The sequence below is a fragment of the Pleurodeles waltl genome, chromosome 4_1, assembly GCF_031143425.1.
Source record: "Pleurodeles waltl isolate 20211129_DDA chromosome 4_1, aPleWal1.hap1.20221129, whole genome shotgun sequence".
NCBI classification, from domain to species: Eukaryota; Metazoa; Chordata; class Amphibia; order Caudata; family Salamandridae; genus Pleurodeles; species Pleurodeles waltl.
This window is the reverse complement of record NC_090442.1, coordinates 881,242,197-881,265,772: the sequence shown is the minus strand read 5'-3', so window position 1 is coordinate 881,265,772 and position 23,576 is coordinate 881,242,197. Positions and strand designations below refer to the sequence as shown.

Sequence of the window (23,576 nt, the reverse complement as noted above, 5' to 3'; positions counted from 1 at the left end):
ACTGGATCTCGTCATTCCTCACAGGCAGAACCCAGAGAGTCCGCCTCCCACCGTTCCTGTCAGAAGCCTCCAGAATTATCTGTGGTGTCCCCCAAGGATCTTCGCTCAGCCCCACGCTCTTCAATGTTTACATGGCCCCCCTCGCCAACATCGCACGAACCCACCACATCAACATAGTTTACTACTTGTCTGTTGTTGCTTGAGACTTAAGAATATCGAAGTCTCTACCCCTGCTCCTGTGCCTAGTTCACTGGAAGTGGATCCGGATACCTGCATCATGAAAATCAATGCATCTCCTGTCAGGGTGTAGCAGAACTGGTACATTGACCTGGTTGCAGGAGTAAAATCAATGCATCGCTCTCAGAACCAACACTTTGTCTTGAGAGCACGATGCGTTGAACCCGTCTTGGCCGCTGCAGCACTGCATGGAGAAACCCGGCACATCACTCTTCGGAATCAATCCATTGATGCCCCAGCGCTTGCCTTCAGATTTGACGCATCACCATCACTGCGTGGGACAGATCGACGCAGCACCATCCCTGCGAGGACCCAATCAACGTATCTCACCATGCATCTCGCTATTGCAACTAGGAAAGGTATGTTGTAGTGGCCCTTTAGTGCTGGGTTGGACACCCAGGTTTTAGTTAGTTTCACGCCCTGCATCTTTAAACACATACATGCATTTTACTCATTATCATTTATTTAGCAGAGCCTGTTTTTCAAGCACTGCTTTATATTTTTATTCAGCTGCCTCCTTCTAGAAAGACATAGTGCGTGCTGCACATTTTTATCAGCCTTAAGCACAACACACAGTCTGTGACAAAGGTGTTCTGTTTGGCACATGATATGCCAGCTTGGATTGTCTTCTCAGGAGACAGTTCCTATCCTCCAGACACATCATGACATCAGGCCTGTGTAGAGTTTAATTTATAAACAACACATAGGCCTAAGGAGAACAAACAGCATTCTATTCATGATCATCCTGGGAATTACATCATTTTGCAGAAAATATAGCTGATCCTGACGCTGACCCTTCAGCTCCCGAGAGGATTGCCATCCAGACAACAGACAGACCCTTGCCATACTACTATGGGGTCAGGGTTCCTCCCTTAGATCAGGACCAGCAGATGAGTTACTACCACAATGCTGTCATACATAGAGTTTAGGCAGGAATCACTAGACTTTCTAAAGCCATGCAAAACTGTGGGGTTTTATCTTTTTCACGCTCATTGTAATGATGATCACAGTTTGATGTTTCATCTGCCTGATTATCGCAGCCCAGGCTTTAAATACTAGGATGAAATTGCTTCAATAGATATATATAAATACAGTCTGCATCTTTCACTATGTCTTGGCATGTGTGAGTCTTTGAGTAACCGAGCGAAAGAGGTGTGATCTGTTCATCACGACTTCCCTGTGGAATCACTACTACCCTTATTGAAGTGGGTGAGGTACTGGGGGCTAGCCAGGAGTTAGGCCGACAGCTTCCAGACGGTGTGGGGTTGACTCAGTCTCTCACACGTGGTGTGCTGCCACCCTAAACACGCAGTCTTATTGCAATAATAAGAGCCACAAAAAGGGTACTTTGTTCACTGGTGCCTGCATGGATCCTGTAGCTGGCCTGCACTCCATCGAGATCGGCCCAAACTTTGACTTTTTCCCAACCTAAAATAACCCCTCAAGCGCTATTTGCTCTTTTATTCTTCTAAAATTCATACATCAACTTCTACTTATTGGATTTGTGTCATTTTGGTTTTGATTAATAACATTACTTTCTATTTTTCTAAATATATGTGGAGTCTTTTTGTGGTGTGGCATTGTGTTACTTTGTGTGTGTGGTGTACAAATACTTTCCCCTTTGCCTCTTGAGGTAAGCCTGACCACTCTGTGCTAAACTACCAGAGGGAGAGCACAGGCTATCTTTCAATATGCATCTGACTTACCCCTACTAGGATTGTGGTGCCTGCTTGTACAGGGTGCATACTCTGACGATCAGAAGCCAACGAACAATCATGGACAGACTGTGAGGGAAGCATCACCTCAGGATGGGGATAGAAATGAATTGGTTGCATGCACATTGCAATGTTTGATGGCTGTGCAGCAGTGACACTGTCATTAATCCCGGTGCATTAAATCATCCTGTACCATAAAAAAAAACTGTGTTACTAACCAACACTGGGAAAATGATGCATTAAATCATCCTTTCATATAAGAAATCTGTGCTAAGCACTACCAGTGGTAAAATCATGTTTGGAGAATAAATATAGCACACATATTCGTGCCCCTTGACCATAAGGTGTTTACGTCCTATGGTTAAAATAACCAGTGATACATATTTGAAAAGGCAGACAGATTTACTGCTTCTAAATGTTTTGTATTTTCAGAGAGACTTAGCAGCATCCCATTCAAAATGTCTGTCTTCCCTATCATGGCAGGTAAAGAATCTTAGTGTTTATGAAACAATATGCAGATTGTATTCCCTAGTCTCATAATAAAGAAACTATCTTTTTAATATAGAATATCCTCCTGACTTCTGTTGTTCTGTATGCTGTAAAAATTACATGTTACTTTTATCCAGTTTACTGGTACTCAGTGTTTTGGCAGCTGATCTGTAGAGGGCAGATATGTCCTTGAGAGCTCTATACTTGAAATCGTTCACCATTTTGTGCTACAGATATAATTACAACTGGATAAACTTGCATACAACTCGTGTGCACAAAGCAGAGGATCTTTCTAAGAGTATATGAAACTTCCTCCTGGTTGCTTGTATCTGTTATGTGTGCCTACCATATAATTTGTACAGTAAAGGAGAACAAAGTTGTTTGCAATACAGAAATAAAACATAAAGAGTTTGATAATGTGTTTCCTAAAGATTCATTTTCAAGGACTACTGTCAACCTGAAATGCGAAACCTATGCACATCAAAAAGCTCACTACAATCAAGATAGCTGAAAATTAAATCAAAAGGCTAAACGAGTCAACAAAGGAGCAGACGCCAGCGCAGAGTTCTGGCGGTGCCCCAGGAGGAGGTAGGGGAAGCAGGCTTCGCAGGAATGGAGGCATCCCTCATCATTGGTCAGCGCCTGCAAAATAGACAATTGAGGTCAATATCAAGAACCCTAAACAGGATGCAGAGCAGCATGACCACTGGGCTGGCTGATGTGAGCAGTCAGTTCACAAGGATGAACGATCATTTGGGGGATCTCACACAGGCCGTCCGCCAACTGGTGACAGAACTAGTGGCAGACCGACAGTATGCAAGGCGCAGGGAGCGCTACACAGTGGCACGATTTGACCGCATGGCTGCATCCATTGGGTGTGTTGCAAACAACACAACTGGCCTGTCTAGACGGACAGTAAGCCTACAAGTTGAACTTGGGCACTTTGCTGGCGATGTGGCGCATGGACTTGGCCGCATCAGCCACGCTGTGGACCTGATGGAAAGTAGGCAGGTGGCAAAGGGCACAGGGGAGACCTCTCAGGACATTGAGGAGGGGTTTACAATAAGTAGCGTGTCTGCCAGTGAGTCCCGTGTGCTACGGAGTGAAAGTGCACGGCAGGGGTCAGGGGACCCACCAGGGGTGAGCCATGCTGGGTGCTCAAGGAGGAGGGTGTGAACCACCATGCAGCACGGTTCATGAGGCACATAACGTATAATGTGTCCTCATCACATTTGGACAAGTACAGACTGTAACAGACAGCACATTTCTTTCCCCATATAGTTTAGAAATAAAAAGGTTTTGTTTGTTTCACTACACAACTGGGCTATGTGTGTCTCACATTAGTGAGTGTGGTGACGGTTGCCACGTACCTGCCAAAGTATTGGGTTGCAATGTGGTTCCGTCTCTGTCTGCCTTGATTTGCAATGCTTCTATCCCCAGGCTGTCGGTGTAGTAGGTCTTGCTCCTCATCCTCCGAATCTGTGTCTTCAGGGGGTGAGATGTAGCCTACGTCTGGTGGCAATGTTGTGTAGGATTGCACAGGCTGCGACAATCTTGAATGCTATTTCTGGGGCATACTGAAGTGCACCTCCACTTTTGTGGAGGCACCTGAATCTTGCCTTTAACAATCCAAATGTCCTCTCGATTACAGTTCTGGTCTGCCGATGGGCACTGTTATAACACCTCTCGTTCTCATTGTCAGGTGTTAGGTACGGGGTAAGTAACCATGGTCTTAGAGCATATGCACTGTCACCTGTTTGCCAAAAATAAGCAATGTTAGCAGGGCATGACTGGTTTCCACAGTGACCTTTATGTAAGGCTTCAGGGTGTAGTCAGCAATACCTAATAGATATCTGTCTCCAAACTCCCCACGTTCTAGGTGTTGGTGTATCCCACTGTGCCTGAATATGTATGAGTCATGTGTACTCCCTGGATATTTAGCTACAATGTCAGTAATTACATTATGGGCGTCACATACCACCTGGATGTTTAGTGAGTGGGTACATTTCCTGTTGCGGAACACATGTTCCAGATTTGCAGGAGGGCAGATTTGTATACAGTATGTGTCCCCTCCACACACCCTATTGTATGGGGAAGTTAGCAATTCTGTAGAAGACCAACTAGGTGCTGTTAATTTATGCCTCATTTCTGGGTAGGTATATATATCTGGACATGTGTGTGTGAGTATGGCATCTAGGAAAAATCTGAAGAATCATGAGAGTGAACTCTGGGATACCCCACCTGCCACTGCAATCACTCCCTGATAGCTACCTGAGGCCAAGAGGTGCAGTGAGCATAGCACTTGCACATGTGTAGGGATGGTGCTGCCGCGCATTGTATGTCGTTCAACCTGCGGATTGAGTAGTTCAATTAATTTGAAGATTGCAGCACTGCTCCTTCTATATTTGTCATAACTCTCCTCAGTTTGTTGGAATAGTGTCTGCCTGGTTCGGTATATCCTCTCCTATCTCTGCGTCCTCCTTTTCCTCTGCTGGGTGGCGTGGACTCTCCTCCTCCATGCTATCACATACAGTTCAGCCATTTTGAGTAACCCAGATGCCTTCTGGGTCTCCTTTTATACTTTGGTTCTGGTTACCACCTGCTCTGAATCAATGGTAATCTGGATGTGCAAAATGGGCTTTTTGCGACTAGTCGCAAATTGCGACTGGCTTTTTCATATGGTTTGCGACTCGCAAATTGCGACTTCCTATTTGCGGGTCGCAAATTTTGCGAGTCGGTAATGGCTTGCATCGCTATTTGCACTTCGGAAATGGGATTTTTGCATCCCATTTCGGATTTTGCGAGGTCGCAAATAGCGATTCGGGCCATTTGCGACTCGCAAATGTTTGCTACATTTGGCCCAATATCCCTTAGCATCCTTGTATGCCCTTACCTTCAGTTCTACTACATATTTCCTATGCAAATAAATATTTGGTGCTCTAGATTGTCTCAGTAGTCAATTATGTGACTAAACAGCTTTAAACAACTGGATTATCAGATTCTCCATTCTAGGTCTTTGGTATGAGGAAAACATACATTCTTGATTCACAGTAAACCACTATTGTTAAACAAAATATATTTATAATTCCTAAACAAAGAATACCTTAATGTACCAGAGTATTACTGCTGACTTATGAATGCATAGAGATATGTGTGCTTAATGCCATCATTTTCATTGCAGATGATTTCAGACATACTGCGGTTTTTAGCATTCTCAAATGGGTTGTCCTCCAGAGTAGCAGTAAAGCGACGTTGAAACCTGCAGATGAGGATGGGACTAAAGCTGAAAAGTTATACTGTCCACAAGGTACTTCCCTAACTGTATAGTGGAAGCAATCTGTGCTCTGCGACAATGTAGCAAAGAGGAGCTGCATGCATGCCTGACACCCGTACAAATTAACTGCTTAAGTGACAATAAGATTCATAATGTACAATAGGCTGCTGTGCAAATTATCATAGGAAGGAAGAACATAGAAAGCCTTGATAAAATTACGTGTATGAATTTTGCAACAGAGTTGTAGTGGAGCACAGTTCTAAATAGTAAGCACCCAAAAAATTGAAACTTTTCTAGAAGGTGGTGGCACTTCACTGTACCTCATGGCAGCAGCTGCTTGAAACAGACCGGGCCACTATTTGTGGCTTAATGTGAGGTGCTTATGCTGAGCTGCATGGAGAGGGGTTGATAGTTATAAGGAAAACTCCCCAGTATTATTGTCATAATCTGTACCTCAGCATCTGTTTTGGAGTCTCAGGCTAGAAAACAGTTATTATCAGACCTCAACTAAAACATCATTCAGTACAATCCCTTGTGCCCTTCACATAAACTGTATATATACAATGATTCCAGTCAGCCAATGAAACAAAGAACAGCTATCAGTCACTATTGAATTGTCAATAGCTTTTCTTAATATATTGCTGGTAAACTGGAATGGCCACTAGCTTCTGTGTTCTCCTCCCTTCAGGCACAGACATTTCCAGAGGTAATTTGAACTGATATTTGTATCTGTGAGTGGTGGCTCCATTTTCTTTACCCAGTCTTGGTGCTGGGAACTGTAAACTAATCAAGGACTAGATCTGCTGGTAAAGTTTCCTGAGAAACATAATCTGTTGCAATTATGGGCAAAAGGGAAGAACAGATCTGTATTTGGCCGTGAAGCAATGGACTGCATCATGAAGAATGGTAGCTGTGAAAAAGTATTTGTTGGAAATTGGGTTACTTGCTTGTCAGGGCTGAAACCCTACTCAAGCAGCAGCCACAATTTCTGTCATGGCGAAGTCACAAGCAAACCCCAAATTGACCTTTGTTTTACCCTCTGGTAGCTTGGCACAAAAGCAGCCAGGTTTAACTTAAAGGTAGTGTGTACAGTATGAATGCCGCACTTCATACAGTAATTAAGTGAAAAGGCGACACAAGAAAAATCCCACACCAATTTAGAAATATAGAATTATTTGACCGCAAAACAACAAAAAATCCATTCAGTAGAACCGGTGATATGCAAATTTAAAGATTTCAGGTAAGTATAGCTCCAAAAAAGTACAAAGCACCACTCTCGGTTATCTGGTCGTGCTAGACTAGGTGAAAATCACAAGTTCAGGCCAACCACGATGGAGCATGGACCGGATGCAGAGACAAGGTTCGTTCCCCTGAAAGAATTACCTTTAAACTCCAGTGCAAAGAGTTCTGTTCATGGGGGAAGGGACCACAAGGATCAGGGAGAGTGTTGCAGATAGTCGTCAATGTATCGCGAAGAATAGGCTGGGCATTGTGGCAATTGTCACTGTAACACAAAGATCCTGTCAGGGGTCATGGACAGTTGTTGCTGAAGCTTCGTGTTGGTAGTCACCGTGAGCTGTTGATGCTATAGCATGAAGTGCAGATCTTCCATTGCCTAGTGTTGCAAGCTGTCACTGTGGCGAAAGGAGTCAAGTTCACAGGAGCTTTGTATTGGTAGGTGGCCCAGATGGGACACCATAGCCCATTTGTATTTGCAAAGATCCCAGAACTTCCAGATTTCCCCTTTTCTTGATAAGAGGGCTCAACTGATGTCACAAAAAGGGTCCAGGACTTGCAGTGCAGTCCTTGGGGGTCAGGAACTCACTCCAGCAGAGGCCAGCTGGGCTAAGGCAGGTCCAGTTGCACTTCCAGCAGCAGATCAGCTAGGCAGTTGCAGGGAGCCTCTGGAGCTTGTGATGTCCCTGTAGCTCAGAAGGTCAGTCAGCTGACCTTTGGAGTCACTTCAGCCTGTGATGAAGGGTGCAGGTCCAGTCTTCCATCTCAGCAAGCAGGGCATTAGAGTAGCAGGGCAGCAGTTTAGCACTCCTTTAGCAATCCTTCTTCTCACAGGTCCAGAGGCGTACTGAAGAGTTTGAGTTTGATGGTCCAAAGTTTATACTTGGTGCCAGCTTTGAAGTGGACATTTCTAGAGAATTCCCTTTGAACCCTTGTGTAGATTGGGTCCGTACTAGGGTAAAGTCTTAGCCATACCCACTTAATATGGTGTTCCTTCCCATAGACAAGTCCCTATTCCTGACCACACAGGCTAATTGAGGAGGTTTGGAAAGAAGATGTGAATGATCATTGACATGCCTCGAGTGAGGAGCACTGCCCTTGTATGATGGGTGCCCATGTTATCACACAACCTCCTGGAGCCTGCAGCAGCACCTTCCTGTCTCCTAGGAAGGAATATACACTGTAGTACAGCTCCATCATGCCGTATTTTTGGGTTACTGCTTTTGATTCTTGTGCTACCTTTAGTTTTCATGTGTGCCTTTCATAAAAGAATGTGAACATGCAGTATCCTACAACCCCTCCAAATGGCTGGGGAACTGAAAGCTGCAGAGCACAATGTATGTGCTGTCACAATAATTAGAACACTTTTAATTGATTATAAACAATTAAAAAAGCTGACATTTTGGATTAAATAATGGGTTTCAACATCATAGAAGTTTCACCTAAAAGCCACAAATTGTTTACACATTACTGTAAATTCTGGTGCAGGTTATGTTGTCATTGAACAACGCTGGCAAGAGAGTTGTGCAATTTTCATTAAGAATCCTAGTTGCAGGAACACAATTTCTCCCCAGAAATGTTTTCAACTCAAAACACTGTAGGGAAAATTCACCTAGGACTCTTAATTATTATTTATTATTTGTTTTTAACTTTTAGCTCATTAAAATCACTCTGAAGTCTCTTTTCCCATTGGAATGACAATTTTGAATGTGTCTGGTTATTCAACATTTACACTTTTCAGGAGTGGCCTGTCCAGTATTGAAAAACATTAATTTATTTAGGCTTTATGAATGTAACTATTAGGGTTAGCTTAAACATTGGCATGTTACCTTAGTGGTTGTGTAATGTAATCTATATTCCTTAAATATCAATTAAATATGAAATGTAATAATGAAGGCAAGATTCTTTAATCTTTGCTTCTATGTCACTATGTTATCAAAAGGACTGTACTTTTCTTTTGCAGAACTACTTGACCGTGCCTATGCTGTCTGTGAAAAGTACATCGGAAAGATGAAGCATGATGACATAGACTTGAATGAAGACTCTACACCTTGTCTCACTGAGATGGAATGGGATGATTTACTTAAGCAGTACTATGTCCTTGTTCAGTAAGATTATTTTTTTGCATCAGGACATACTTTCACTTGTATTGAAACATTCTCTTTTACAATGAAGCTATAAAGAGAATGTATTTAATTGTATTATTTAATTTAATTTTTATACTTTTTAAAACAAAAATCTGCTGGTCTCCACCTATTGCTATGTTGATTCTTTTAACCTCCATCATCTCTTTCAGGTCTATGCACACTAATTTGATACCATTGCATGTTCAAGTCCACTCACTTCTTGGAGTATGAACCCCTTACTCCTGCAATGCATGTAATAAAAAAGTGATCAATATGTAAGCAATGCTTTGAAGCACTGAAACAAAAAAGGTGCTGGTAGACACACAAAATGGATGTATTGCAAACCTGTAAACAAAAGTCTATTTCACAGATTAACACCCAAAATCATCAACCAGCTGCCCCTTAATTTTCGGCACCATGAATACTGATGAAACCTCAATGCATTTTCCTGCCTCTCTTATGCGATAGCCATACGTGCTGCCATGTTTTTGACACCAACTTACTACATTAATCACAGACATAATCATTTTTTAAAATAATGACACAATGGAGTCAAACGTTGGCTCTTTCTTCAAACCTAGCCACCTGTATGCTTTGGAATGAGATGTAAGTTGTCTGAGATCAAAGTGGGGCAATGTGACACCCTGAAAGACAGAGTTTTGAATGTAATACATATTTCATAAGTTGTAAAAAGTAATTGCAGTGGTCATATACATCTGTCATTTCAGTGCCTGCAGCCTCCTCCTTTCATTTGTGATGTAAATGTGCTCACTCTTTTTAAGGTTTTAGAGCGATGCCACCTGCACATCAGTCATTGTATATGCCGATTCGTGGCATATGAGTTTATTAACAATTGCAGATTCCTTGTTGTCTCTTTGCCTTCTTGTCATTTTACTTTTTATTAGGTTTCTTATTACACATCTACAGAAATGACAACTGTACAAGTGTCATTTGCCAGCATATTTCTGGCAGTAAGTATTTTACGATAGTACCTTTCTGAGTATATGTATCCTCTGTGTGACACATACTAGGATTACCCATCCCAGTTGAATGCGCCTCACCAATTTCTGGATTTAAAATTTAATCTACACTGAATGGAACCATGCTGAGACCATTGCCACTGAGATTTTTTTGAGAGGACTCAGAGTTGAACATGATAATTTTTTGCATAGTGTACCACCAGAATTTTGCCTTGACTGTTTTGCGCGCTTCAGAACTCTGTGACTTTACCCCTGCTAACGGGAGTGTATGATGAAATTGGCATACCCCTAATTGGCATATTCAGCTTACAAGAGTGCACTCAGAGCCTGTAAGTTAAATGTCTTAAGTGGACATCACCTGTTGTGCCACCCACTGCAGTGAAAATATAAACATGACTGCAGGCTTACCACTCTAGCCTGACTGTGCAGTTTTAAAACTGTACATTTGTAAAGATAACCCCTAAACCCTCCTTTTAAATATTAATAAGTCACCCCTAAGTAGGACTTACTGCCCAAAAACAGAGTGCATGGTTTGTAAAAGTGGGACGTGTAAAAGCTTAATGTTAAACATGTCTTTACAGAGAAAAAGCTCAAAAAGTTATTTTCACTGTAACAGGGTTGGCTGTTCCGTAGGAAAGCAATGGGATACAACATTACCTTTAATGTTATCTCTGGCTAGGAAGCAGCTACAAATGTAAAATATTTATTACAAGCACAATTTACTGGCGAAATTGCATTTTTAATAAATATTTTAGAAAAGGTACTTTTAGAAATGTACCTTTTCCCTGCCAAATACTGCTAGAGGCTCATTCATATGAACTCCAGCTATCACCCTGGAGCTGAATACCCCCCTTGATGAGTTATAACAGAGCTAAGACATGGGCTTCGGGTGTGGGGAGATGGCCTGTTCCTCTGGCAGGATGACCACCTGGTCTGTGCCCAAGAACTTAATTAACTTTAAAGAGGCCTACCCTGTCACAGGGAACCCTTTGTTGATATCTGGGCATGGTCCTTCTTTGTGCCCCCAGTCAGGAAGGTATGAATCCCATTGGGGGAAGAACTACCTCATAACTGGTTTCGAGTGACCATAGAGGAAGGGTTGCTTGTTTCTTTGGCCATCCATCTAGGGTGGGCATACAAGCACTACACAAGGGGAAACGTCTTTCACCATCTTGGCACTGTGCCATTGTTTGAAGTAGGATACGCAGGAAGTGCTGCAAAGTGGGTAGGATTGACTCTGGGATGTTTTACTCGATTTGCTAGACAGGGGCTCATGGTTACCCTCACCCAAAGGCTTTTGTTGAGTGATCGTTAGCGCTAGTGAGCATAGTCTGAGTTTATATCTGGGAAAATCAATGCCATTAGGAAAACCTTGAATAATAATTTATGTTGTAAGAACAATTGTGGCACACAAATGTAGCACAGAGAGCGTTCTATTTTCTCCAGTATAATTGTATCACTCTCATATTCCAAATCATGTGTAGAAATATGTTCTCCTTCTCCTTGCATTTCAGACACTTTTCAGTCAAACACAGGCCAATTTTGTGTATCCTGCTGATAATATAGTAGTCCTTATGTAAGACCTTTGGGTTTACTAGGTAAAGACCTGGTTGCCACTTCCTCTGGATGCATAGGAGCAGCCTCCTAGTCTACTTCTTCTAGTGGAACAATGTCTCCCTCCCATGTAATTCTAATATGTGGTAGGTTGCCAATGTTATTTATTAGGGTCTTTTATATGATGGAAATTTTTCCCTTCTGTAGTTTGTTCAACAATACCCATCGCTACAAAGAGGTTACCTCTGAGAAACTGGACCAATCACTAATGCATGATTCAGTTGTACATATTTAACTCTCCTGGAGGACAATTCATATTCTTTCAGCATCTATGTGAAAGTCTTTATTGCACCTTCCCTAAGCACATCATCATGTCTAGATATGTGTTATTCCATCTGCAGAAGTCCTTCACACCCACCCCAAACATGCCCAGCCACAGTCGTCTCTCCTTTGTGATCCTCCCACTGCAGTCAGTGAATGTCTTGGCTTTATTCCATATCTGTAGTACTTCTTGCATCACTTGTGGTAACCTGTTCCTGCTTTCTCATGTGGGTAATGTACGTAACTGTTAAAGTCAAGGAGTTGAGAGGCCCAATAACACATTTGCATGTTAGGGAGTTCAGCCCTGCCTGTTTGGGAGGAGACGCCATCCAATAAAAAAGTCCCTTCCTCAGCCTTCATTTTTCAAACAAGTGTGCTGGGTTATTAGATAAGGGAGGTTCTGCATTACATGTAGCAGTTATCAGTTTGCAAACGGTGGCTTATCCCAGAAGTGATAGCAATACTTTTGGTCATCTCTTCACATCTGGCTTAAAGTTGAATAGAACAACTTTCAAGTTGCCGGCTAGGAAAGTGTCTGTTTCTGGTCATCTCTATCCATAGATATCAGAACCTGTCAGCTGTTGACTGCATAAACTGCACATGCAATGTTCCCTCAACCCAGTTAAAAGAGGTTCTGCTGCATTCAATAGGATGCAGTCAGAATAAGGCAAGATTTTATCATCTGTATTGTGTTTGCTTTCTAGGCGCTCTGGCTTGTGATGCACACCAAATGCAGCAGGCCAGAGGTGTAATTGCCAATGCAAACAGCATCAATGAGAGCAGGCATCCAGCCTAAAGGTATTGAATATTACTCTGTTTACACTTATTACTATTTTTCAGGTACATCTATTCTGAAAATTAAGCCAAGCCCAAAGATTTCCATGGAATCTAGTATTACCATTCAGTCAAGTGAAAAGCGTTTTTGGTACCTAGTGAAAGAATTGTGGGTGGAATGTCTGTCCTCTGTTTTGTTCAGCAACGTATTGAGTCTGTGGAGTGTGAGTCTGGTGGATATAATGGGCATAAAGCTAATTTGATGTGGGTGAATTAAGAATGATTTGGCATTCAGAAGTGTTCCATAATTATTGTACCTTTGTCTTTATAATAAGGAATGAAATCCGGCAGCATGTGGAGAATTGTGCTCCAAGCTTGCATGTTTTATGAATAACTGTCATAATGGTGTGCCTGAAGTCAACAGTTGGTTTTGTTACATGCTGGGCCTCTTGGAACACATTGAGCACATGGAATACCAGCCTGGATATAGCCCAAAAAGACACTTGTGGTGTGTAGAACAACGTATCTCTGTAGTGAAGAAAAGTATTTTGTTAAAGACAGTAGCCCTTATCCACCCTTGAATGGCATACTTCATCATCGGGTCCCTCCTCACACCAGGACGGACGTTTCCTGGTGTGGACAACAACTTCTTATGTTGGGAAGTAGCTCTTAAGGTGTTTTGTAATAATGTAGGCCCTTGGTGAGATAGAGGTATGCATAGATTCTTCTATCAACTGTTAGTGAGCAACTTTCTGGACCACATGTACATTTCAGTCAAAGACATTAAGGGCCTGATTTAGAACTGGGCTAATGGGTTACTCCATCACAAAGGTGACACTTATCCCGTCTACCGAAATCTAAATCCCATTCTATCCTCTGGGATTTAGATTTCAGCAGATGAGATACCTGTCACCTTTTTGATGGAGTAACTTGTCAGCCTAGTTCCAAATCAGGCCCAAAGTTATGAAAGATTTCCAAGTCCACAAAATGTTGAAAGGTATATGGTGGCCTATAGTTATTGTTCTTTACCCTAATACATTTGTGATGCTGAGCATCATTCATGAAACAGTGTGAGAAAATGAGATTGATGGCTCCAATCGCATAGTACTCACTTGCACAGCCCAATCACATTTGTTAGAAATTGGATCTCTGGTTGGCAGAGGTGTGCACCCTGTCCAAGTAGGGACCACAGTTCTAGTTAGATTAAGTCAGATGCAAAACCTAAATTAACCTGTGCTCACCCTCTGGTAGCTTGGCAAAGAGCAGTCAGGCTTAACTTCGGAGGCAATGTGTAAAGTATTCCTGCAACATATAAATTACAGTAGCACAGTAAAAAAAACACAAAACGACTCAGTTTATACAGTTAGAAGATATTTGTCTGAGTAAAATAAGACCAAACTGACAAAAATCCAATAAGTAGGGCTAAAGATATGAATTTTTAAAGAATAAACTGCAATTAAGTGCTTACAAGTCAATAGTGCTAAAAAGCTACTTAAGGTAGAGCTATACCATGGTAAATCCAAAGTTCAGGCCGACCGCGATGGAGGGCATGTCAGTTACAGGACCCATGCAGGGTCAGCTGAAAAGTACCTTGGATGGAGAGCTGCGTCAATGTTGAGGAGGTAATGCGTAGGTGATGTGTCAGCTCTGATTTGCCCAGACTGGGGGGTGCATCATTGTCGAGCCGCGCAGTCATTGGAGTCAATGTGTCATAGTCGAGCCGTTCATCAAAGGTGATGTGGAGTCCTCGACTTCAGCAGCAGCAGCGATGGGTCAGCATAGAGGGAGGAGGCAGGGGTTCTGATCGACCCAGAGGCATTGAAGCATCAGTTTTTGCAGACAGACAGCTGCAGAATCCCCAGTCAAGGCACAGGACTGAACTGGCACCTCTGGGCAGGACAGGAGTCACAGTTGGCAAAGTCCAGCAGCTGAAGCAGAGTTTGAGCAAGCCTTTGATAGCCCTGAACTTCAGAACAGGAAGCAAGGCAGCAAGCCCTGTGGGTCACTTGGTTTTGGGAATGAAGAGATGCAGGTCTAGTCCTTCGCACTCCCGGGAAAGGAGGGCAGCAGGGCAGGCACAGCAAAGCAGGTGTTACAGCAAAGTCCAGCATAGTTCGAGCAGAGTGGCAGTCCTTTCAGCAGCACATCAGTATTTCTTCCTGGGAGAGTATCGTCAGGGCCAGAAGTGTACTGATTTGGTAGGGTCAGAAGTCCAGTTCTTATACCTAGTGGCGCCTTTGAAGTGAGGGTGACTTCAAAGAGAGGATGTGAAATGCACACAGGTCCTGCCTTTCCTGCGCTGACTCCAGGCACACCGCAAGGAGTTATGCAGTTCTTTGTGTGGGAACAGGCACAGCCCTGTTCAGGTACAAGTGTCGGCTCCTCCCTCCCATCTATCTCAGTAAGGCCCATCAGCCTGGTGATAGGCCATCAGGATGTAAGTGGCACACCTCAGCTTCCTTTGTGTGTGACTGTCTAGAGGGAATGCACAAAGCCCGCTGTCACCCAACTCAGATGTGTATTGGAGGAAGGCAATGTGGCAATTTTGAAGTTGCAATCATAAATCTAATTTTAGCATTAAGGAGGATGTATTACTAAAAGTCCAAAATCACCAAACATGACAGTCCTACTCCATCTCAATCAGGAATTACATTTAATAAAGGTGTGAAGTAATCCCTAATGTTATCCTCTGTGGGGTGTAGGTCTCACTGTAGTGAAAAATGAATTTGGGAGTTTTTCACTACCAGGACATATAAAACTATAATGTATATGTCCAGTATACGTACACTGCGCCTTGCCCTATGGGCTACTTAGAGCGTACCTTTGGGGTGTATTATGTGTAATAAAAGGGGAGTTTAGGGCTTGGCAAGGGGAGTTGAATGCCAAGTCAACTTGGCAGTGAAACTGCACATACCGGCTCTGCAGGGCAGGCCTGAGACATGTTTAAATGGCTACTTAAGTGAGTGACATAATCAGTGCTGCAGGCCTACCAGTGGCATTTAATTTACAGGTCGTGGGCACATAGAGTGCACTTCACTAGGGACTTGCCAGCAAATTAAATATGCCAGTTGTGTATACACCAATGTTACCATGTTTTAGGAAAATGAGCACATGCACTTTAGCATGGTTAGCAGTTGTAAAGTGCCGTAGTGCCAAGGCCAACGAAACAGAGCATCAAAAAGTAGGCAAGGTAGTGAAAAATCTCCGGTAAAGACCACCCTAAGGCTGTAAGGTCTAACAACTTGCAAATGGTTAATTATCCTAAAAGTGAGTGTCCTATCTTCTCATATTCTGGGAGATCAGTGCAGTGTGAATGGACACATGAGCGTCAGGTGTTTTTCCCGGGAGGCTGGAAGGATGGGGACTGGTTTTGTTACTGGGGACCGGTTTTAAAATGGTGCTGCGATATCAGCCCCCAGTAACAAAAGCAGCAATCCAGCATAATCCACTCACTCTCGTTTCCAGCCTCTGTGTGGGGGATGGTCTGACAAAATTGCCAGGGCTGCTGTAGGTTCCCAGTCCGGCCCTGGACGTAAGGAAACTTGAGGGAACCCCCCTGCAAAGTACATGGACGGGGTCCCCACTCCCTGGCCCACCACCTACCACTTTTGATGAGGACGCCCCCTGTAGCTCAGACCCCACGTACCGCGGCGGCTGCAGGGGTTTATGTTACGCCACTGGATTCATAATGCATTTGCAGAGTTTGACAAAAGATTTTGAAAGTATGTACTATGATGTTAAATAAATGCCTTTCTTAAAATTTTCAGTGGTGGTGCTAACCTTGATATTTCGGACTGTGGGGTTGCGCAGTGCCGGGAGATTCTAATGAGAATTGAATCTGCCAATCCACAGCTGGCAATAGACGGAATACGGAATGTCTGGATTATTAAACCTGGGGCAAAATCACGTGGTCGAGGTAAGATTAATTTTCTTTTTTACATTTTTTCCATTAGTCAAAAGCAATGGATGCAAAAGTCCAGAGAAATTTATTTTTTTATTGTCAATGTTCCTTGATTTTCAGAAGTCATCCTATTGCCTCGTATACTTCCTTTGTAATTATTGCACAGTAGTCCATTAGGAGAGTCCATCCTGTGTTTATTTGGGCTTCACCTGACTTCCTATTCCTGTCTATACGGCTTTCAGCTCTGAGGCAACTAAATCCTACTATAATCTGTAGAGCGCAAGCCTCCCTATACCTCCAGGAGGTGCATTTTGGGTGAGATATATATGGACTGACCCAGCACCCAGTCCCTGTGTATGTTATGTTTTGCGAATATATACAGGGAGTGCAGAATTATTAGGCAAGTTGTATTTTTGAGGATTAATTTTATTATTGAACAACAACCATGTTCTCAATGAACCCAAAAAACTCATTAATATCAAAGCTGAATATTTTTGGAAGTAGTTTTTAGTTTGTTTTTAGTTTTAGCTATGTTAGGGGGATATATGTGTGTGCAGGTGACTATTACTGTGCATAATTATTAGGCAACTTAACAAAAAACAAATATATACCCATTTCAATTATTTATTATTACCAGTGAAACCAATATAACATCTCAACATTCACAAATATACATTTCTGACATTCAAAAACAAAACAAAAACAAATCAGTGACCAATATAGCCACCTTTCTTTGCAAGGACACTCAAAAGCCTGCCATCCATGGATTCTGTCAGTGTTTTGATCTGTTCACCATCAACATTGCGTCCAGCAGCAACCACAGCCTCCCAGACACTGTTCAGAGAGGTGTACTGTTTTCCCTCCTTGTAAATCTCACATTTGATGATGGACCACAGGTTCTCAATGGGGTTCAGATCAGGTGAACAAGGAGGCCATGTCATTAGATTTCCTTCTTTTATACCCTTTCTTGCCAGCCACGCTGTGGAGTACTTGGACGCGTGTGATGGAGCATTGTCCTGCATGAAAATCATGTTTTTCTTGAAGGATGCAGACTTCTTCCTGTACCACTGCTTGAAGAAGGTGTCTTCCAGGAACTGGCAGTAGGACTGGGAGTTGAGCTTGACTCCATCCTCAACCCGAAAAGGCCCCACAAGCTCATCTTTGATGATACCAGCCCAAACCAGTACTCCACCTCCACCTTGCTGGTGTCTGAGTCGGACTGGAGCTCTCTGCCCTTTACCAATCCAGCCACGGGCCCATCCATCTGGCCCATCAAGACTCACTCTCATTTCATCAGTCCATAAAACCTTAGAAAAATCAGTCTTGAGATATTTATTGGCCCAGTCTTGACGTTTCAGCTTGTGTGTCTTGTTCAGTGGTGGTCGTCTTTCAGCCTTTCTTACTTTGGCCATGTCTCTGAGTATTGCACACCTTGTGCTTTTGGGCACTCCAGTGATGTTGCAGCTCTGAAATATGGCCAAACTGGTGGCAAGTGGCATCGTGGCAGCTGCACGCTTGACTTTTCTCAGTTCATGGGCAGTTATTTTGCGCCTTGGTTTTTCCACACGCTTCTTGCGACCCTGTTGACTATTTTGAATGAAACGCTTGATTGTTCGATGATCACGCTTCAGAAGCTTTGCAATTTTAAGAGTGCTGCATCCCTCTGCAAGATATCTCACTATTTTTGACTTTTCGGAGCCTGTCAAGTCCTTCTTTTGACCCATTTTGCCAAAGGAAAGGAAGTTGCCTAATAATTATGCACACCTGATATAGGGTGTTGATGTCATTAGACCACACCCCTTCTCATTACAGAGATGCACATCACCTAATATGCTTAATTGGTAGTAGGCTTTCGAGCCTATACAGCTTGGAGTAAGACAACATGCATAAAGAGGATGATGTGGTCAAAATACTCATTTGCCTAATAATTCTGCACTCCCTGTATAGATCCCTGGGCAGTTCCAAATTAAATGTAATCAATTCCCAATATCAGCCCCACATCTTTTACATGCACAAGAATCAATAATGCCCATTTGCTGTAATCTGTTGAGGGGTGGGGCGGGACAGCGCAGTAATATCTGTGAAGATATGTAATCTGATTATAGCGATCTCACATAGAGCTAGTCTGACTTTATCCCATTCTTCATCTTAATCCCACTCTTCATCTTCTAGCGGACCAGCAACGCCTTCCAATACAACATGTATTTAGTCTGGTTCTTTACTTGTTTGTACATTTATGTTTTGCCTACAAAGGCGACCTTGGGGATCTTTACTGAATTCAAAGAAAAGGGATCTGACCAAACCTTAGAATGGTTTCAATAAAACTATGTATTCACCAATTTATACAGTATGCAATTGAAGCACCTCAATTGCTAGAGAGAATGTGTATTTTACTGGTAGCAAGCGCCTTTGTTGCTGAATTATTTTTTCAAAAGATACACTTCTCACGGAGTTCTGAACGGAAAACTTATAGCGCGAGACTGTATGAGGGAAGCGACCATTTGCATACCGTTTTGCAGTTTCTATCCACTGGAAGACAATGTGCTTTGAATTTCAGTGCACTAACTGGTAAATATACCCACAATGCAGTTATTTTTATTTATAATGGATAAATATAAATTATTTCGTTTATAATGGATAATCGATTTTTTTCAAATTTATAGTGGATAAGCAATATGAACAGGTTAAAGGCTATTCTTTTTTCATGTGAAGCTAATTTAAGAATATCACTTCAAAGTTATAATGATACCAGCTTCGACACCAGTGTATGGATGGTAATTCATCCAGTACGTCTCCCAACAGCTTCCTACATGCCACCTTTCTACACTCAATAATTTTGTGTTGTTAATAAAGCTTATAGACCGTTGTGACAGAAAAAGATGGCCAGACCTCCTCTATATGTAATATTTTCCCTGCCTGTTGCAGCAATCTGGCACTCACTTTTTTAGGTCTGGCATTTGAGGCAGCTTTATTTGTTTTTCCAGACTGTTGTTTTTCCCAAAAAGGTAAATACATAGAGAGTTTTTTGTCAGTGGGCTCCATCAATTGTTCCTTTAAATTGTCAGTCACATTTTGCTTCAGCGCAGCACAGCATAAAGCTTAAGGCAATTGGTTAGCCCATATCAATTGGCTACCTGCACTTTCACTGAATGCACCAAATCTAGTCACATTGTTCACATCTGCCTAAAAATTGTTCCTTTCTTTTCAGCAGCAAAACTGATTCATTGTAAAACTGGTTCAGAGTGTGTCTTTAATTTTATTTATTGTTATGTTTACCTTTAATACTGGTTATTTATTTTGGCTGCAATTTGAGTACCTTTCCGCTTCTTTATAAAGTTGCTGTTGTAAAGTGATATTGTAATTAACTCTGGTTTGAGTGTTTGTTAGGTGCTGATATATATTTTTCTTCTTCAAAAATATTAATAAAAGGCCTAACACAACTAATAGGCTAGTGTCAGAACTCCTATCATAGACCATGGGGCAAGCAGGTTTAACTGGGCGCAACCATGGTGTTGAGGCCTTTTACTACTGATGTTCTGGGGCCCGACGTACTATGGATCCAGCTCAACTGGCCGAGCAGGCAAGCTTTCCTCTGGGACATGTTGATACAGCTCAGTGAACAAAACTCTTAACTCAAAGTGGAAACAATACAAACGATAAATCAGTGTCCAGCCAAATACTTTCTTTTAGAAGAAAGTAATATTTTAGTTCCAACTCTACACATTCAACAAAGTATGGTATTCAGAAGCAAAAACCCATCCCCCTTAAGGTCAGGGCTCTGGCAGTTGTTAGTTGAATCCCTGTCCCACACTCCTTTGTGTAACATGGTCAGGATTATTCCCCATTCACTAGTGGTCACATGAGGGAATGCAAACTATTAGGCTGTAATCAAGAATTCTCCCTTTGACTGTGGGAATTTAGTCACAAGTGTCTATGGTGCCACAGCACTGTTAACAGCGAGTCCCATGGGGCCCAAGTGGACCAATTCATGTCTTACCTGCTTTCGCAGCACAGAAGAGTTCAGCGGTGCAGCACATGCTTCAACGCACACCTGCAAGTTCCCCTCAGTTCAGAGAAGTTGGCTGCTTGAGGCCCAGACAGCAGTTGCCAGAGGTGCAGGCTCACTTTCCTGAGCGGCGCTTCCAGAGGTCTCTCACATATCAGAGCAGCTCCTTGCTTGCAAAGACGCGGTAAATTGACTTTGCTTAGCAGGGTGGAGAGAAATCCTTTTTTCAGCACTCGCTTGAAGCCAGCAAAGATGCAACACCATCAATGGCATCTCCTGCAGTACTCTGCAGTGAGTCAGGGGCAGTTTCCTCCCAGTGCAGTCCAACCTGCCAGTCCTAGCCTCTCAGTCTCTCCTTTGGGCAGCGGCCTGAATTCTTTAGCAACATTGGTACCAACAGCCCTTCCTGGCACACAGGGTTGCCTTAGTATGTGTTTATGTGGGTGCAAGCTTGTCCAGCATAAGTGCCCCGGCCCAGACAGTCAAAAGTCTTGGCAATCCTTGAAGTGGTAACTTTAATAGTCACCCCCTCTGTCCTACGGGGTGTAGGAAAGTGCCACTGTTGGCATGGTTATCCCCCCCCACACACACTTTTTCACAATTGGCACACCCATGCACCCAGTTGGGTCCATTAAAAAAATGACCCATGGTACCAAGGGCCCTGTGGCCAGGGAAGATCCCAGAGGGCTGCAGCATGTATTATGCCACCCTGCGGGACCCCTCAGCAAGCACATGCACACTACCTTTGCAGCTTGTGTGTGCTGGTGGGGAGAAAAAGGCAAACTCGACCTGACACCCCTCTCAGGGTGTCATGCCCACAAAACACTGCCCCTGGCATAGGTAAGTCACCCCTCTAGCAGGCCTTACAGCCCTAAGGCAGGGTGCACTATACCACAGATGAGTGCATAGTTGCATGAGCAATATGCCCCTACAGTGTCTAAGTCCATTCTTAGACTTTGTAAGTGCAGTGTAGCCATATTGAATATATCGTCTGGGAGTTATCATTACGAACTCCACATCTCCATAATGGCTTCACTGAATACTGGGAAGTTTGGTATCAAACGTTTCAGCACAATAAACCCACACTGATGCCCAGTGTGGGATTTATTGAAAAATGCACCCAGAGGCCATCTTAGAGATGCCCCCTGTATGTTAGCCAAACTGCTAGTGCAGGACTGACTGGTCTGTGCCAGCCTTCCACTTCCAGACGAGTTTCTGACCACATGGGGTGAGAGCATTTGTGCTATCTGTGGTCAGAAACAAAGCCTGTCCTGGGTGGAGGTGCTTCACACTTTCCCCCTGCAGGAACTATAACACCTGGTTTTGAGCCTCAAAGGCTCAAGCCTCTTGTTATAGTGCCCCCAAGGCACCCCAGCTAGTGGAGTTGCCTGTCCCCCGGACAAATCCCCACTTTTGCTGGCAAGTCCGGTGGGAAATTTAAGCAAAACAAGAAGGAGCGACCACCCCAAATAGGACCACCCCTAAGGTGTCCAGAGCTGAAGTGACCCTCTCCCTGCAGAATTCAACATCTTGTTTTGGAGGACGGGGACCAATAGGGTTAGGTTTATGTCCCCCTCCCCAAGACAGAAGAAGGGTGTAGCCACCCTCATGGGCAGTAACCATTGGCTATTGCTCTCTGACCCCTGTGATGCCTCTAAATCCAAGTTTTAAGGTCCTCCCTGAACCCAGCTCACCAGATTTCTGGTGACCTGACAGGAAAGAAGAAGTACTGCTAAGCCGAACCCTCAACAGAAAAGGAAGACGCAAACTGACTTGGCCCCAGCCCTACTGGCCTGTCTCCTGCTTCAAAGAACCTCCAACAAGAAAGCGAGCCATCCTGTGGGACCAGTGACCTCTGCTAAGCTCCAGAGGACTGCCCTACACCCCAAAGGACCAAGAACTCTAGAGTACACTTGCCCTGTCCAAAAAGACACTACACTAAAGGACTCCAGAGCCTCCCCAGATCCGCAAGCTCCTAACCACTCTGCAGCCGACGCCCACGGCTCGTGTCCAGGTGGCCCAACTGGCTAGAGTGGATCCCCAGGCGATTCGGAGCAAGTGCCCGCCCTTGGTTGACCTCTCCTGCTCCTCATGATGACTCCTACTGTGTGAATCCAGAGGATCCCCCTGACCGTGAAAACTCTGGACGAAGATAACCGACACCAAAAGGTACACTGCACCCACAGCCCCCAGACATTGGAGAACCCGACCACCAGTGCAGCAACAGTGAGCAGGCGGCCCTCCTACTTTTCCATCCTGTGGTTTTCCTGAACCTACCCCCTGGAACTGTAATTCAAGTACTTACCTGTAAATCTTACTAACTTTTCTTCCCCCCAGGAACTGTTTCTGAAAATTGGACTGTCAACTTTTAAAACAGATAATTGCCAATATTTCAAAAACGGTATCACTTACCAATTTCAAACAAAGTACTGTTAATATATGTGTGAAATACAAATCTATTGAAGTACTTACCTGCAACTTGAATCTTTTGGTTCTAGAAATAAATTAAGAAAACATAATTTTGCTATATAAAAACCATTGGTCTGGAGTTAAGTCATTGCATGTGTGCTTCTTCTATTGTTTATCTGTGCAAAACAAATGCTTTGCACTTCCCTCTGATATGCCTAACTGCTCTACCACACTACCACAAAAGAGAGCTTTAGTATTATCTACGTTTGCCTCTGTTAAGTCACTGGGGAACCCCTGGACTCTGTGCACACTATATCTCATTTTGATATAGTATATACAGAGCTAGCTTCCTACACTGGGTCACTGCAATATGGCGGTACGGTCACAGCAAGACCCACACAGCACTCAGAATAAGGCTAACTGTATGGTGGCCCTCTCCTTGGATACAGGGTTTCTGAAAACAATCCTGCACATGGGTGACGGCCCGATCAGTGCACAGCTGAATCATCACACCTCGCACAGGGGACCCTCAAAGTAGGGCTGCCCACTGGACC

General features: G+C 43.4%; 1 protein-coding gene across 1 annotated transcript in view; it reads left to right on the top strand.

The window, feature by feature from the left end:
* Positions 1-23,576, top strand: part of TTLL8 (tubulin tyrosine ligase like 8) — a 305,753-nt gene that overhangs the window by 138,822 nt on the left and 143,355 nt on the right. The window contains exons 10-12 of the mRNA XM_069227565.1: positions 5,623-5,748; positions 8,915-9,059; positions 16,474-16,622. Coding sequence (XP_069083666.1) covers positions 5,623-5,748; positions 8,915-9,059; positions 16,474-16,622 — 420 coding nt within the window. The remainder of the gene's footprint in view (positions 1-5,622; positions 5,749-8,914; positions 9,060-16,473; positions 16,623-23,576) is intronic.